This window comes from Nakaseomyces glabratus, chromosome K (genome assembly GCF_010111755.1).
Source record: "Nakaseomyces glabratus chromosome K, complete sequence".
Lineage (NCBI taxonomy): Eukaryota > Fungi > Ascomycota > Saccharomycetes > Saccharomycetales > Saccharomycetaceae > Nakaseomyces > Nakaseomyces glabratus.
In genome coordinates, this window is record NC_088961.1 from 864094 (window position 1) to 881166 (window position 17073).

Here is a 17073-nt window from a genome sequence, read left to right on the forward strand (position 1 = left end):
AAATATAAATTCATTACGCTATTAATACCCACTAGTTGTGCTGAGAGATGTTAAATTTATTGCTTATAACACTAAATATAGAACATCATAGAATACGTAATTCCATACTGAAAAGCGAAATATAGAGTTTCCTTTCTTGGACATCTTGTTGATGATCTCTCACAAAGGCAAACTTAAATAAGTGTCGATGAGGCTTTGCCAGCAATTATATTGGAAGCTGTACATTTCCAGCACCATCAAATCAACAACTTATTTGGCGCCCAAGAGTTTTTAAACTGCATTTGCATTTTCAAGTCAGTAAAGAAAGAAGATTTTTCTTATAATCGTTTTGCTTAAAGACTCGAAAAATTGAGAGCTAAGACGTGAAACTATTGAGATTGCAAATACAAATCGTCGTTTTACTTGCAATAGGAATTCTAATCAATTGTGTTGTTAACGAGCCAATAGATTAATTTACTGCAATAAAAAAATCATTGCAATCACTTTTTTGTGCTCAGATTTTTAGAAAAGATAATTCAATTTTGAGTTAGTACAACGCAAAATATTCTGATTATAAAAATAAGTCTCCTTTGCACTATTTCCATCATCTAAACTAGATTGAAAGTGAATTAAAAAATTTATACAATACTAGAATGTGTGGTATTTTTGGTTACTGTAATTACTTGGTTGAAAAATCTCGTGGTGAGATCATCGACACATTAGTGGATGGTTTGAAAAGGTTGGAATATAGAGGATATGATTCTACTGGTATCGCTATCGATGGTGATGAACTTGACTCCACTTTTATTTTTAGACAAATTGGTAAAGTTAGCTCTTTAGAGAAAGAAATTGCTTTACAGAAGCCTAATAGGGATGTTACATTTGTGTCACATTCTGGTATTGCCCACACTAGATGGGCTACTCATGGTGAGCCAAAGCAGATTAATTGCCATCCTCAAAGATCTGATCCAAATAACGAATTTGTAATTGTTCACAATGGTATTATCACTAACTTTAGAGAGTTGAAAACTTTGCTACTGAATAAGGGCTACCAGTTTGAAAGTGACACCGATACTGAATGTATTGCTAAACTTTTTAAGCATTTATATGATACCAACTTAAAGAATGGACACGATTTAGACTTCCATGAATTGACCAAATTGGTTTTGTTGGAGTTGGAAGGTTCTTACGGTTTACTATGTAAATCTAACCATTATCCAAATGAAATTATTGCAACCAGAAAGGGGTCTCCACTATTGGTTGGTGTTAAATCAGAAAAGAAATTAAAAGTTGACTTTGTGGATGTCGAATTTCCAGATGAATCCATGGGTAAGCCTGACACTCCTTTGGTATCCGCTAGTGGTGAAGCAATCAATAACAATAACGTAACTGTTTCAGGTAGAAATGCTCGTCATGTTGAAGCTAACGCCCATAACAACAATTTGATGCCAATAGCTGCTAACGACTTCAACTTGAGACATTCTCAATCTCGAGCTTTCTTGTCAGAAGATGGTTCCCCAACACCAGTTGAATTTTTTGTTTCTTCTGATGCAGCATCTGTTATCAAGCATACTAAAAAGGTTCTTTTCCTGGAAGATGACGATATTGCACACATTTATGATGGTGAATTACACATTCATAGATCGAGAAAGGAAGTCGGTGCATCAATGACTAGATCCATCCAAACTTTGGAAATGGAGCTAGCGCAAATTATGAAGGGTCCTTACAAACATTTCATGCAAAAGGAAATTTATGAACAACCCGAATCGAGTTTTAACACTATGAGAGGTAGAATTGACTTTGAGAACAAAAATGTTATGCTTGGTGGTCTAAAAGCTTGGCTACCAGTTATCAGAAGAGCTCGTAGATTGATAATGATTGCTTGTGGTACATCTTACCATTCATGTCTAGCCACTAGAGCTATTTTTGAAGAACTGTCCGAAATACCAGTAAGTGTTGAATTGGCTTCAGACTTCTTGGACAGGAGAAGTCCTGTGTTCAGGGAAGATGTTTGTATATTTGTGTCACAAAGTGGTGAAACTGCAGACACGATGTTTGCTTTGAACTACTGTCTAGAGAGAGGTGCTTTAACTATCGGTATTGTCAACACTGTCGGTTCTTCAATTTCAAGAGTGACTCACTGTGGTGTCCATATCAATGCTGGCCCTGAAATTGGTGTGGCCTCTACTAAAGCCTACACTTCTCAATATGTAGCGTTGGTGATGGTGGCATTATCTCTTTCCGATGATAGAGTTTCAAAGATTGAGAGGAGAAAGGAAATTATAGACGGGTTGAAATTGATTCCTGGTCAAATCAAACAAGTATTGAATTTGGAAGACAAAATCAAAAAGTTATGTGTTACAGAATTGAAGGACCAAAAATCCTTGCTTCTACTAGGTAGAGGTTACCAATTTGCTTCTGCGTTGGAAGGTGCTTTGAAAATCAAAGAGATATCATATATGCATTCTGAAGGTGTTCTTGCTGGTGAATTGAAACACGGTGTGTTGGCTCTTGTTGATGAGAACTTACCAATTATTGCTTTTGGCACTAGAGACTCCTTGTTTCCAAAGGTTGTATCTTCAATTGAACAAGTGACTGCCAGAAAAGGTAAACCGATTATTATCTGTAATGAAAACGATGATGTATGGGCTAAAAAGGCTGAGCAAATTAACTTGGTTACGTTGGAAGTCCCTCAAACAGTTGATTGTTTACAAGGTCTACTAAACATCATTCCACTACAATTGATGTCATACTGGTTAGCAGTAAACAAAGGTATAGATGTTGATTTCCCTAGAAATCTTGCAAAATCTGTCACTGTTGAATGATTTCAATAATTGTTTAAAAGTTACAATAAAAGTTCAATTCTTCTTTTTTTACTTATTATCTCCTTAATGTTTTTACTTATTCTATCATTATTCTAAATTATATACACGATATACTATTTCCACGTCTACAAACCCAAAATACTATCTCTGCATGAAAATTCTTTCCATTACACACAATCCGTTCATTGATCAGTCTTAGGAGAAGATTTTGCGATTATTGATTTTATATCAATCATAGAAATCAATTACGTACTATTTGTTAACGAGAAATAGTGATATGAATTTCATAAATACTAGGTTACAGTAATGTTTTACTAGATGTCACAGCCTTGATGGAATTGCATAAGTAGTCAACATTGCTCTTATTAACGCCACTTAAGGACATTCTGCCATCGTTCGTTAAATATATAGAGTATTGTTCCCTGAGTTTTTTTACAATATCAGGTCCTAATTTTGTGAAATAGAACATACCATGTTGTTGCTCAAAATTAACTATCTCTTCCCATTGTAACCTCTCATGTATCATTTCCCTCACCGATTTTAGTCTATTCACCATTGTCTCAACATCAGAATACCATTGATACTTGAGCTTATCATTCGATAAGACTAATTTAGCGACTCTTGAACCATATCCAGGAGGGGAGGAATACATACTTCTGATAATCTGTTTAAGTTGTGAGTCCAGGACCTCTTTCACACCAGGAACATGTTCAGGTGCCACAATACTTAAAGATCCAACTCTTTCTCCATACAATCCCATGTTTTTGGCAAAAGATTGGCACAGATATAGACCGTTATCCCAGGACCTGTACCTGCTGGTGTCCAGACATAGTCTTAGTAAATATGCGTCATCTATCAGCTTGCCCGATTCTAAACCTTGGTATGCCATGTCTATAATTGGAATCATTCCTAATTCATAAATAGTATCCATTATATCCTCCCATTGCTTTTTTGTCGGATCAAGGCCGGTCGGATTATGGCAGCAGGCATGTAAAACAATACAATGTGGTGTTTTGGTATTTGAGTCTTTACCAACTTCATGCCTCAATTCCTGTAACCATCTTCCAATCGTCAAATCGCCTCTGTCATAGTAGCTATAAAATCTAGGATTGGTAAAACCGTTTTGGGTAAATATATTGGTGTGATTAGGCCAAGACGGTTTGGGTATCCATATCTTTCTCGAAATAAAAGATGATAAAAGCCTAGATGCGACAGCTAATGCACCAGTTCCACTTAGCGTTTGTATAAAACTGATTCGATCATTCTTAATCAATGCAGGGCCGTCTTGCGGGCAGCTGTCCCTATACAGAAAATTAATTGTATGCTTCTTGAAATCCTCACACCCACTTATCGGTAAATATGATAGATCAGTGTTCATTCCCACATCCATGTCTATAATCTTTTGAGCTTGAGCCACTGAAGGGAAGGTTGTCACCTGACCCCATCCATCTTTATATACCCCAACTGTCAAATTAATCTTATTTGGGTTCTCGTCTGCATTGAAAGTTTCCGTCAGCCCCAAAACACCATCCGGTGGCGCCATGGGGATATCAAATAAAGTACTTTGTTTTAATGCTTTCCGCGACAACCGCCTGCGGCCTAACATCACGGCGCTTCGCATCCTCAGCACACATTGCACACTCGCGTAGTTCAGAGTCATCGGGTGGTGGCTTCTGCACTAGATGGCTCAATTGTTGCGCGTGTTAAATGGAATTGTTGAGAAGATATCATGAAGTGTAACATAATACCCTTTACTGGCAACCGTTCATTGCTTTATAATAGATCATTTGATCCACAATTACCGATACCTCATCACAATGCGTCATCGACTTGCCATCAAGCAGCCATTTTGCAGAGAGTGACCTCGCCTGTGAAATGATAATCTCCGAAATCCAAAATACTACGTTACATGTGATATAACACATATAAATAATCATAGCAGTTTCAAAATTAGTGTACAATAGAAGGTAAGTTTACATGCTTACCTTTACTGATTGAAACATCCGTAAGTTCAATTCGATATTGTGAGTGTGCTCTCTGCTTTCTGAATGTAACTATATCTCCTGACCATAGAATAGATTGTCCTAGAGAATAGTTAAGTTTCAAATAATGTAACATAATATTTGCTTTTTGATTTGTCTATCTACGCCGACCAAATCTTGGGTTTCTATTCTTTTTAGGCAGTTTTAGTCTACGGAAGTTGTTGCTTACTAGATTATATTTCTTTGGTTTTTTCTTCTTCACCGGTAGGGGTTCGGACTTTTGTTGTTCCTCTTCTTCTTCTTCAGAAGGTTCATTGTCCTCTTTACCTAGAAATTCCTTAACTTTCCTTGATTTTAGTTTCAGTAACTCCTTATGTAAGTCTTTCTTTATAGTTCGATCATTTTCATCCTCATCAAATTGCAATCTTCTGAGCACACCAGTTCTCCTTTTCTTCTTTTCGGGCACTTCATCGCTTTCATCGCCTATATCTTGACCGTTACCATGTCGTATTGGTACAATCTCACTCTTGAATTGCTGATCAAGTTCTTTTATCTCCTCCACGTACTGTAAGTGCTCATGGGCAAGCTCGTATAGGGTTTTTGATGAGTTGCGTTTCAACAACGGTGACGGAGTATATAAAGATTTGGGTTCTGCCTTCTTTTTTTTAGGTGTCAACAAATGCTGCCGTATACTAACTGTTTGGGCCAGTTTCAAAGGTGAATTGGGGCCATACCGCGTTACTTGTGGCACGGCCAGATGTGTTGTGTTCTCTGTTTTCTTTGGTGACTCGAATAGTCTTTTCTTCACTGAGTGTATACCCAATTTCTCTTCATTAGCGCTAGCTTCGTCGCTATTTCTTCTATTAACTGATGACTCTATTTCTGATTCTATATCTTCCTCTACCTCGGTAGTAGGCGTCTCTTCCACTTTCAACGGCGACACCTTCATCTCGAAAATACTAACCGCTTTCCCATATATCTGCGGGGTCGGACCAAGCACCATATTAGAGTCCTTACGCGGCGTCTGCTGCTTCTGTATTGGTTCGGCTTTACGCTCCTTACTTTTCAGCACAGAGTAAAGTTTGTAGAGCTGCTTCATCTCGGTGAGGGGCCTTATATCATCCTTGTCTGGAGGCCTGTTGTGTTCGGCTATGAAAGCATGCTCCCATCTCTTAATCTTCAACTTGACCTGCTGGACATCCATATCCATCGTGTTTGTGGCCCTTGAGTCGTAGGTCTCTTTAGCAATGTAAATCTACAGTGGTGGAGTAGGTATATTCACTTTTAAAGGCTCACGCGTTGAAATTTTTCAGACGCCTTAACGCTGCGTGCCATGTGAAAAAGATAATGCGATGAGCTTAGAGAAGGGGAAATGAGATGAGATATGGGAATATGTATTCGAATATGATATATATCTTGAATATGATTATATTTTGAATAATAAAAACTGGGATAGTAATCAGAAGGATGATTATCTACAGTGTAGAGATGGAATAAATAAATACGTTAGGTTTTTTTTTTTTGTCAATAATCACAAGGAAATGTAATGTTTGTAAGTCAATAATGAATGTCATCAAATTTTAGAATCATCAAAAAAAAAAAAATTCAAAAAAAAAGTATACGGATACCAATATATTGTAGAGGTTTCTTTGAGTGCATGATGAAATACAATAGAGAAACCAAGTGCAAGGCATAACGCCAAAATAACACCAAAGCAGACAATTGTAAATTGTAAAGATAATGGTTGAGGACGTGGGTAAAAAGTAATAAAATAAAAAGACAAGGCAAATGTTTCAAAATCAAGTTTTAATCGAAAGTCAACGGAATAATAGTAAAAATAAAACAATGAATAAATCAAATGTAAAAGGAATTCACTACAAAAGTGTACCTTGGGTACGACATTTGTAGATATAATAAATGTTCGGAATAAAATAAATTGTGTTTGTGAGTGGAACTTCAAAAATAAAATAAATCAACAAGGGTTAACACTTGGTCAAGTGTCATTACCTACTTAAATAAAAAGCATCTTGCTGGAGTTAAGTGGGGGTGGACAGTACTGGCATTATTCATAAAAAAAATTGGGCAAAAATAGAAGTAGACAAGCATAAATAGGCTAGGCTTCTACTCTAGGTGAAGCACGAGCCATTTTTTTATCCTTTGATCTCTTCCAATATAAAATAAAAACATCAAATAAATGCAAACATGTCACCATCAGTGTCAACAATTAGGTCATCTTGTTGTCTAGCAGTATTTGAAGGGTCATTAAACATCATTAAGTTCATGGACTCATAGCTCTTGCTCATCAGAGAGTCTCTGAAGAGACCGTTGTTATTTTTGGAGTGCGCGTCTTGTTCATCAATCAATTCTTCCAAACTAGGTGGAATATAGTTGTAGAAATCCTCAAGTTCCTTTGCGGAAAGGGAGGAGTCTGTAGTCACTGGGTCGTTAAGAGCAGGTGATGCTGATGTTGTAGCGTTAGTTATGTTGTTGATGGTGAAGAACTCAGGTTTGGACTCTGTGGCAGTTGTAAATGACGTCGCGTTGATGTTGTCGTCCAAGTTCATGGACATCTCCATCTCCAGGTCGAGGTCGCCATCCAATGTGGACTCGTTGCCGTATTTGCTGTCATCCTTTGACGAAGGCTTGTAACTGTACTGTGCTGATTTTGCGCGCTGTTGTTTCTTCTGAGCCCCGTTCTTCCCAGCCGACAAGTTCAGCATGCCAACTCCACTGACAGCAGAGGCGCCATTGAAGGGCACGCTCTTGAGGTTTAAAGAGGCCGATGTCAGAGGGGTACACGTAGACGATACCGGTGAAGTGTTAGAGAACAGGTCGTCGTCTATATCTGTGCTTGTTGTAGTGGTGTCCTCCTCGTCGTCGAACTTCAGGAACGCGAGGCAGTTCTCGACCCTGTTGTAGTCCTTTTTAACTTTCTTCAAGTTCACAGGCAAGGAGTTCTCTCTTTTCCGCTTAGGAGGCGCAGGAGTGCTGGCGGCACTAGTCGCAGCACTGTTAACAGCAGTAGTTGCGCTGCTAGCGTTACCTGCGTTGTTTGTGTGTGTATTGTTTGTGTGTGTGTGTGAAGAGTTGGCACCAGAGTGGATGGTGTTTCTTCTGTTAGGCCTAGGTCTGGGAGGCAGCACCCAGTTCTTGGACGTTCTCACTACCAGCCTGGCGGAGCCGGTAGAAGGTCTATGCAAGTTTGGTGCGATCGGTACGGGATGCATGTTCTAGTCAGTGTTATACCCTCTTAATGCATTAATGATTTTTTATTTTCTCTGAAAAATAAAAAATTTAGAAAGAATATTATTCACAGTGGTTTTTGTTATTATTATGTATATGCTGATCGGAGGGGGGGAGTGGTTCCTGGATTCGCACAGCGGGTCGAAGCCCTGCAGTTTATATACTTTGAAGGGAAGAAAAAAATTTTTTGAAGGGAATTCCGAATGGGAAATCCGGGGGAGAGATAGAGAGAGGGAGTTAGCGGTATAAGGTACCATTGGGAAGGATCGTCTTCTGCGTGTGTCTCGGGTGATTATGCTGCGATTGTGTCTGTGGGAATGATATAAGCTTTAGTTTTTCATTGCGAAACTGTTTTTTGAATTGTACGTGGAATTGTATGCAGATAAACATATTTGGAAGATTTCTGAAAAGATGCTGAAAAGATGCTGAAAAGATGCTGAAGATGGAAGTTTTCTCGAGGGGATTGGTTGCGGTGCGGGATTTTAATCAGCACTTTTCTTTGTAGTGATTTGTGAGCCGGGAATCGAGGGAGTTGTGGGATGTGGCAGGAGAGAGATCGCGTGCGGATGGAAGGGGGGAGGATAGCATGGGAGTGCTTTTTTCTTGATGCCTTGTGCATTGTTTTCTGTGTTGTGGGGAGGTGGTTCTTTGCCCCGGGAAGTATGACTTTCCCGATCTTTTCTTTCTTTTTTATTTAACGTACCAGTTTCTTGACTTAGTCGTGTCTGATTCAAAGAGTGGTTACTTCCCCGCAAAGATTTCTGTGAGAGAGAAAGAAAAAAAAGACAGGCAGGGGCTGGCTGGGGGAAGGAGGCCCGGTGGGATGGGATGTCGGGTTCGGCCACTGCCTCTAGCTCTGCCTCTAGCTCTGTGACTGGGTTCTAGGACGGTTGTAAGTGGGAAGGGATAGTTTGTCGTACGGGTGGTTATGCCTTAATCCGAGAAAATGGGGATTAGACAAGTGCTTGTGCGTGGGTTTCACTCCTTCAAAGAGACTTACATGTTCACAAGGTAAGGACCATGATTTCGGGAGACCGGAGATTGTTTTCGTGGGAGCGAGGTATGCGTGCGCTATCTCTGTGGCCCTGTTCTTGAAGAGAGAAAAACATACACCAGGGGTTAAAAGGGGCAAAGGGGAAGGGGGATATGTGCGGGATTTTATGTATTGAGAGGAACATGCGCAGAGAGGACAGGAAGCAGACATGGCAACCAGGTACATGTAAGAAGTGCCCTTGGGATAGCGAGCAGCACAATCTACAATAGTTGTAGTGCTTATGGATAGGAAGAAAAGGACGCGCAGAACGGGCAAATCGGCTAGTTCTGGGCACTTTTGGGCACTCACAGAAAAGATAGAGATGAGATTGGAATGATGAGTAAGTGCTAAAACCCAGCAGGAACCTCTTGTCCCGCAAGGACAGAAACTAGAAACATCTGTACGTGGGAATCACACAGAAAGGGAAGAAAGGGAGGACAAGGGGTTGGAAGAAGTCTGGAGTGAAGGAACATCGAATCGATTTACTTAGAACACCAGGCAGAACACCAAAGCAGAACACCAAAGCAGAACAGACAAAAGTGCTGTCAAAATGGTAATTTGCCCTCGGTACAGAAAGAAGCGATAAGCGGTGTTATAACGCAGAGAAACCGACTAAACAGGAGGACTAGCTAAGGAACTGGATGTTATGGGATTGCATGGATGCGGGTGAGCTAGAAACGTACGTACGGATTGATACAAGTAAGAAGAAAAGTATGGAGTCCACAAGTTTTTTATCATTATCTTTTTCTTCACAAGTGGGAAGGACTAAAGAAGTAGCACATAATGTGAAAGAGAGGAAATAAAAGACACGATGGTCGTATATCTATTCCCACCACGATCAAATCGCGGGCCCAGGAAGCTCAGTAGAGACTTTTCTTTCCCATTAACGGCAAAAATAGCTCTGTGGTAAGAGTTAATGGTGAAGTGGGAAAGAAGAAAAAAGGTTCGTGTCATTCCATTCCCTTTCAAATTTTTCATTGTTCCCACCAGGGAATAGCAAGCTCGTAACCCATTAAATGAAGTATGCGTTTACCTTAATTAGAAGTGAAATCCCAAACGGGAAATATTTTGTTTGCCTTGTCCCTTGACCATTTTGCATTATGGTGATGCAAAAAAAAAAAAGAGTTCAAAAAAGTTCAAAGAAACTAACAAAAGAAATAATTAGAAGGGACATATGCCAAAACAAGCAATGAGGTAAAAATGACATATTTGGAACAAGTAACTATTCATTTACCATTTGGTGAGCGAGAAAAGGTTACACGTAATCCCAACGAATGTGCCACTGCACGAACAATTGAGATTGAACCCCTTCCGTGGTAGCTAACTTGAGACGACCGTATAAAATTTTTTTTTTTCTTTGCCAACTGCGTAAGATCAAAAAAACTGGTTTCGGGAGTGCCGATGGCTTACTGTGCAAGGGTACTACGCAGTAGATGGGGAACTCATGGCGGCTAGCTGACAAAGAAAAACTAGCATCACAAGGCAAAAGTCTTAGATCTTTGTACTGGTATTTCTAAGCACATCTTGTTGTGGAGAGAAAAAAATAATCACAGACTGCAAGTTACTTTCCCAAGGAGTTTCAAAAGGAAGAGATGCCGTTGGTATTGATGTGTGGGTTCCCGCTGAGTGGGAAGAGTACTGTTGCGCGCGAACTTGCAGGGTATCTCAGGGAGAAAGGAGCCAACGTAGTGGTCCATAGTGATGAGACGTTGGGGCACAAGGGTCGTGAGACGCGTGAGGAAGACTATAATGACACGCATGCGGAACGTAAGCTGAGAAACGAGATCATGAGTGCTGTGCGTCGGGATCTGTCCCGCTCTACCATTGTCATTGTAGACTCCTTGAACTATATTAAGGGGTTCAGATACCAGCTGCACTGTGAGTGTAAGAATAGCAACACTGGTTTCATGTTGGTGCATTGCATGGCCACATATGCAGATATCTTGAAGAGGGACGAAAACGGCGAGGAGTCGCCAAGATGGGGCAAAGAGCTGTTGGACCAATTGATCCAGCGGTTTGAAGAACCAGATGCGTCTAACAGATGGGACTCTCCAATGGCTACAGTCGTGTCTCCAGAGACTCTATTGCCTACACATAAACAACTAGTAGATCAAGTGCTCCTTGGAATCAGCGATAAGTCATCCAGCCGTAACGGGTCCCCTTCCCCGGGACCGATGAATCGTCTCTCACAAAACAACCCAACACTGCTGAAAGCAGCAACAGGCGCAGACTTCGTGCGACTACTAGACGCTAAGCTGACCGAGACTGTGCGTATCATCGTGCGCGAGTGCCAGGCCGCCCAAGCAATCGGGGGACCGCAGAGAATCATCGTCTCCGAAGACGTTAGAGACATCAACGATGACCGTTGTCTGTTCTTAGACATCCCTGCAGACGCCCCTCAACTTACTCTTCCAAGACTAAACAGGCTGAAGCGCCAGTTTGTGCAAATGAACAAGAACTTACGAGACGTCGACCTAGAGAGGGCAGCTCCCTTATTTGTAGCATACATCGGCCAAACGTTACAGAGCGGCCTTGCATAGATATACAGCATACATACAGTTCAATTTTTGGTTGTTTCTGTTTTTTCACCCACATATATGAAAAGTCTATATATATATTTATATATATATGTCAAAAGTAACCACATCGTTCAGAAGTATGCGATACCACACATGCACGGCTTGTCTCTCCGCCCCCACCACAACAATCATCATGTAGTACGCTAATGAAGACGCAGTAAAACAAAAACTGTGGTGCCAGAAAATAAACTCAGAACTGAGAAAACACAGTAGGACAAATACTCCGGTGTTACACAAAATTGAGACAGCCCCGAAGTCATGCAAACACACAGTTGCTAAGCGGGGGACTCAGGGAAAGGAGCCGCGCGGTTTGTGGCTATCTTGGCTCCCAACCCAAATATCTTTCCCCTCCGGTATAGAGGCCATCAACAGAGATATCGAATGAGAAGATCCCACTGGAATTTTTCAGTCCTTCTGCAGTCCTCCCGCTAGAAGAAACTGTGGTGAAGAGTTGTACTGATAGTCAACGAGTCACTCACTTTTTCCTTCCACATCGAACTCGCCTTAGCCATTTATGTGTAAGTGTATCCGTGCTTGTTACTTCCCTTGGCGTACAACTACCAATGCAGAGCCTACTATAACAGCTTCACAAAGGCCCATTTCTTTACCAGGTTCACGTGATTGATATATGTGGTTAATGCAGCTCTTCCAAAGGTGGCCTATGTCATTTAGTAGGTTTTCTTGAAAGTAGAAACTGTGATTCCCACTCTGCTCGGTATTACTAACATCCACAGCTCTACTCTGCATGAGCGTGACTCTTGGCCGGGGAGCTGATTCATCTATGTATTGACTTGCTGTTCTTTCTCGCAATCTCCTGCCCCTCCTAGAGAGATGGAGCCTTTTTTGGCAAAAGTGTGTAGTGGGGCAGTAGGAATGTCAAAGCAGACACAGATAGCGAATAGTACTATCTCATCTCACCAAGGCCAAAAATCGATACATCTAAGCTTAATGATTAGATTTCCATGGTAAACTGTGGGCATTTTGCAGTGAAAAAAACAATAAAGATAAGACAAAGAACTCTATACCTTCCCCCTATTGAAAGACTTAATAGTATCTATACTATGGCCTGGACGTGACTCAACTGTGGTGGTGGCATCGCTCCCCAAACAAAAGAACAATTAGATACAAATACGGTACGATGTATGTAATAAGGGCACAAGTATATATATGTAGCATGTAATACTAGTAGCACCAATTCCACGCTTGGTTTTGGCGGCTACATTATAATTACTGGGGTGGGAAGTCTAGAAATACGCGCCATAACTCAGCATACACAAACACACAGACACAGACACATCTACACGTAAAACACACGCGCGCATATTTACATACCCGCAGACATTACAGCATGGGATTGGAGAACACAGAATTGCCGTCATCGGTGCTTGGCGTGTCGGAACGGATCCGGTCAATGATCATGGAGAACTCCGAATTGGGGTCTCGGCTAGTGTCGCTGTTGCTGGTAAACAGTGGAAATGCCGCAGAGATCATCGAGTCCATCAATAAAGGAGGTGCTTCAAATGTGAGGTCCAAGAGCAAACACAAGAGCAATGAGGTTAAACCAGTAGTAGCGGGTGCCCAGTCCGACCGAGATTATACATACAAGAATACCACAGAAGACGCTAGAGTATCGGGTGACGATGACGAGGATGCTGTTGTAACTACTTCCTCGCAGTGGGACAACAGGGCTATTACCACAACTGGTGGCCACAGCAGTGCAAACAGTGAAGACGAAGTCGAGGACAACGAGAGCCTTTTACTGAAAGCTTTAGAGAAGCGTCGCAAGAACTCAGAGGCCTCGGCGCGTTTCAGGATAAGGAAGAAACAGCGTCGTATGGAGAATCTCGAGAAACTGGCACAATTAAACTCACACATAGATGACTTGAACAAGAAGATTGATGGTCTGTTGCAGGAAAATAGACATTGGAAATCTAAATTGGAAGAGATCAATGAGCAGAAATCAAAGCAGTTGCTTGAACAGATCAAAAAAAAAAACGGAATTCTTCTGTGAGGTTTGTATAATTTATTGTATTTGTTTCCTTCTACGGTTATTATTTATAAATAGAGAACTACTCTAATCTTGAGCATAGAAATATAGATTTTTTGTTGTTATGTGTTACTACTCTTTTCAATTATCGCACCGTCTAATTATTGGTTCTTAGAGTTTTGTTGAACCAGGGTAAGGTCATATGTAATTGGATAGAAATGCTATAGTAGAAGATTTTAGCATAGTAATAGTCAACCAAAAGCGGAGAAATAGAGTATCACAATTATAGCAATTATTTACAACTTATGTATATTTTTTTGTCTTCGTGAGAAAAAAATAAATAGAAATAAAGATAATTAAAAAAATTGGATTTATTCTTATTGAACCGGAATCAATAATTGTAGGACGAAGGCAGTTCCATATAACAGCTGAAAGAAATTGCACATCACGATATTAAAATATTATAAGCAGGGAAGTCATGAATGGCTACAAAATGAAATGGCATTTAAGCTGAAAATGAATAGGCATACTAGATCAATCATAAAATATCAAGAAGTAAAAAATGAAATAACAGGAGGCGGGCTTAAAACTATCATTAGCAATTATTGTAGAAATCAACTCGATATCGAATTGAAAAGTTTAATTTAGCAACACTTTATTTGAAATCGATAACCATGCCATATTGGAAGAATGTAAAGCTCATTTTGTACGTGTATATTTCAAAACCCGTAAATCATATTTGAGGAACTCTCAAAAAAAAAAAAGAAAAAAGAAGCAAAGAGTGCATACTGACAAAAGCAAAAGTAGAAAACTAACGGAAAAAGGCAAAATAAGGACAAATGGGTCCAGACTCTCCACAACTCTGCATAAAAACAACACTGATAAGCAGTTTTCTACCTGAGATGGTTGTAACGTGGGCACCGAAAAAAGTCTTTCGACATTTTCATGGTAGCCTGGGATGCACCAATAAAGTTGTAACAATAACAACTAGATGTGCCAAACGAAAATGTCCCAGCTTTTCCAACCTTGAAATACTTGATTAAGTAACAAATTGAAACAGTGTACAGTTTTCTTGCCCATCAAAAAACAATCAATTGCTGTTTTCAATTGTCGACAAAAAAAAAGTTAACACAAAAACTCTCGCTTACTTTACTTGTTATCAATTTCTCCAAAACAAGTAACAAACCTGGTTCCAGATTTCAGACATCTACTAAAAGTATCGTAGTAGAGCAAAAAAAAACCAGCAATTAGATCCATGGTTGCACATTCTTCGGAAAGTACTTTCGATATAGGTATAATGCCCGATATATGCTTATCCGTAGAACCACCCAACTCCTATCGCGACAATGAATATATTAAGTAATTAGTACAGTTGTTATCAAACTTTATTTTAGAGCAGTAGCAAAAATGAGAAAAAGGGATTTCTCGATCTTTCGAAATGTTATGCACTTGATTTTTTTTTAAGCATGAGGAGAACAAAAGATGGCATCCATGAACCTCATAATTCTAATTTGTTCTGATAGCGAGATATTTTGTTCGCCCATTTTCTGTTAATCATAACTCTTTTTCTTCTTATGGTTTGTAACTCTTCTTCTGAACACCAGCCGCACTCTTTGAATCGTTTCTCTAAATATTCAAGTCTCTCGTCTTCCAGATTTTGTTGGCCTATTAGAACTTTAATGTACTCATCCAGACCCATTTTCTGGGTACTACCACTGGCCAATGATGAAGCGTTAGAGTTGTTTCTATTGCGGCCCTTGCATTTCACCTCAGCATTTACAATACTACTTTGTTCTATCAAGGGTGTAGAATTCTTCGAGCCAAGTCTATCGGTTACTGATATAACGGGTACTTCAGTAGTTAGTTTATCGATATCAACTAAAAACTTGTCATCTTCACCCCTGTCTTCTCGATAATTTCCTTGAGATTTGATACCTACGAAACCAGTATTGGACCAATTTTCAACTGGCGTACTATTTTGCAGAGAATATCCATCTTCCAATAGCATTTTATTCGTAAAAGTAGAGCTTGAATTAGACAGCTCGTCATCTGAGATTGTATTGGGCTCCAAATATGCTGAGTTCTCGCGAGATATATGCAGATTAAACATACCATTTCTTACATCTGCAACAGAATTTCTCCCACTATTTTGGGACATCCTGCTAAAGCTATGGCTCATAGTCTCATGAAAGCCATTATCGTTACTATTGCCTTCGGGGTTGGCAGTTTTTGCGTTGTTTGCATTTAATGAAGCCGATGAGAATGCCCGCTTTATCGTTCCTGTAGTTGATGCAATTTTCGATAAGCTTCTTCTTACATTACTCCCCAAAGAGGTGTTTCTTTGAGTTACTGTTGTAGTCGCGGATGCAATTGAGCCTTTCCTGGATCTTGTATAGTTGTGGTTGTAGTCTTCAAAGTAACCCAGGTTGGACATGGGGCTAGAAGCTGAAATAGAGGCTCTTGAGTTTCTTCTTTGTAGTAGTTTGCTGCTTGAGTGGGCTGTTGCTATGTTCAAGCTGCTTCTGAATTTCTGTAATGAGTTTCTCTTAGAGTCACCTATATCGAAGTAGCCCGGTGACTCGGCGGTGTATTCCCTTGTGTGGAGATCTAGAGAGACAGCGTCCACGGATGCACCTCTCTGTACAACATGCTTCTTGAAAGACGACCCCAGGGATCTGGGACTCAATAAATTAGGGTTAGGGCTGTTTGCGCCCATGCTGGCTGTTGTGCCCGTGTTGGTAGTATCTGCCACGTTACTCAGTATCGTTGCGTTGAAATGGTAGGTCATGTTGTTGTTGATGGAGGCAGAGTACGAGTTAGATCTCAGTTTCTGCACCACCGGCGATGCGGGGAGAAACCCAAGGCCTATATCGCTTCCGCCATGCGCAATTGGCGTGGTATCCACGGCATGCAAGAGCAGCGGCGAGTCCGCAAAGACAGACTCGATCTCCACCACGGGCGTGGTCGGTATCTCGAGCGCCTTGGAGAGATCCGCCATTGTAATATCCGCGTCCCTGCTCTCCAGTATCTCCTGCGCCTCATGTATAGATTCCGTGGGCGTCATCAGCTGCAGCCCCAGCCCCAGGCTCTCGCTCCTCTCCTGCAATCGCACTTCCTCTTTTATCTCCTGCAAGTAATCCATTGCTTGCAACAGTTTCCGCTAAAATTTGCTATTACTGTGCAAACCACCAATTATCCGGGCCGATTGCGCAATGTGAAATTCCATATGCTTATATAACGAGGAAGTTGCCTGCGAAGGAAGTCAAAAAGTAAACACATCTACCTGTTGTTCATTTTTTTTTCAGTACGAGTACGAGTAACGAAGCACTAGTAGCCAGTACGAAAAGGTAGGAGCCCCCCAGAGGAGTGGTGCCTTCTAAGGTGGATAAGTGTGAGGACTCACAAGACAACAAGAGAATGCAACGAGAAGGGAAACCCGGGAGAA

General features: G+C 40.6%; 7 protein-coding genes across 7 annotated transcripts; 3 read left to right on the forward strand and 4 right to left on the reverse strand.

Annotated features, from left to right (window-relative positions):
• Window positions 1-632: 632 nt before the first annotated feature.
• GFA1 (glutamine--fructose-6-phosphate transaminase (isomerizing) GFA1) lies at window positions 633-2804 on the forward strand (the record flags this gene model as incomplete). Its single annotated transcript, XM_448593.1, has 1 exon — window positions 633-2804. The coding sequence occupies one exon, from the start codon at window positions 633-635 to the stop codon at window positions 2802-2804; it is 2172 nt and encodes a 723-aa protein (XP_448593.1).
• A 298-nt stretch (window positions 2805-3102) lies between these two features.
• AAT1 (aspartate transaminase AAT1) lies at window positions 3103-4464 on the reverse strand (the record flags this gene model as incomplete). The annotated part of the gene is made up of 1 exon (XM_448594.1): window positions 3103-4464. One exon carries the CDS (start codon window positions 4462-4464, stop codon window positions 3103-3105), a length of 1362 nt encoding a protein of 453 aa, XP_448594.1.
• Window positions 4465-4943: 479 nt separating this feature from the next.
• SLD2 (Sld2p) lies at window positions 4944-5996 on the reverse strand (the record flags this gene model as incomplete). The annotated part of the gene is made up of 1 exon (XM_448595.1): window positions 4944-5996. One exon carries the CDS (start codon window positions 5994-5996, stop codon window positions 4944-4946), a length of 1053 nt encoding a protein of 350 aa, XP_448595.1.
• Window positions 5997-6972: 976 nt separating this feature from the next.
• On the reverse strand, window positions 6973-8013 carry HAP4 (transcription factor HAP4; the record flags this gene model as incomplete). The annotated part of the gene is made up of 1 exon (XM_448596.1): window positions 6973-8013. The coding sequence occupies one exon, from the start codon at window positions 8011-8013 to the stop codon at window positions 6973-6975; it is 1041 nt and encodes a 346-aa protein (XP_448596.1).
• A 2641-nt stretch (window positions 8014-10654) lies between these two features.
• KTI12 (Kti12p) lies at window positions 10655-11602 on the forward strand (the record flags this gene model as incomplete). Its single annotated transcript, XM_448597.1, has 1 exon — window positions 10655-11602. The coding sequence occupies one exon, from the start codon at window positions 10655-10657 to the stop codon at window positions 11600-11602; it is 948 nt and encodes a 315-aa protein (XP_448597.1).
• Window positions 11603-12989: 1387 nt separating this feature from the next.
• On the forward strand, window positions 12990-13652 carry MET28 (Met28p; the record flags this gene model as incomplete). The annotated part of the gene is made up of 1 exon (XM_448598.1): window positions 12990-13652. The coding sequence occupies one exon, from the start codon at window positions 12990-12992 to the stop codon at window positions 13650-13652; it is 663 nt and encodes a 220-aa protein (XP_448598.1).
• Window positions 13653-15126: 1474 nt separating this feature from the next.
• GVI51_K08547 (uncharacterized protein) lies at window positions 15127-16770 on the reverse strand (the record flags this gene model as incomplete). Its single annotated transcript, XM_448599.1, has 1 exon — window positions 15127-16770. The coding sequence occupies one exon, from the start codon at window positions 16768-16770 to the stop codon at window positions 15127-15129; it is 1644 nt and encodes a 547-aa protein (XP_448599.1).
• Window positions 16771-17073: the final 303 nt, after the last annotated feature.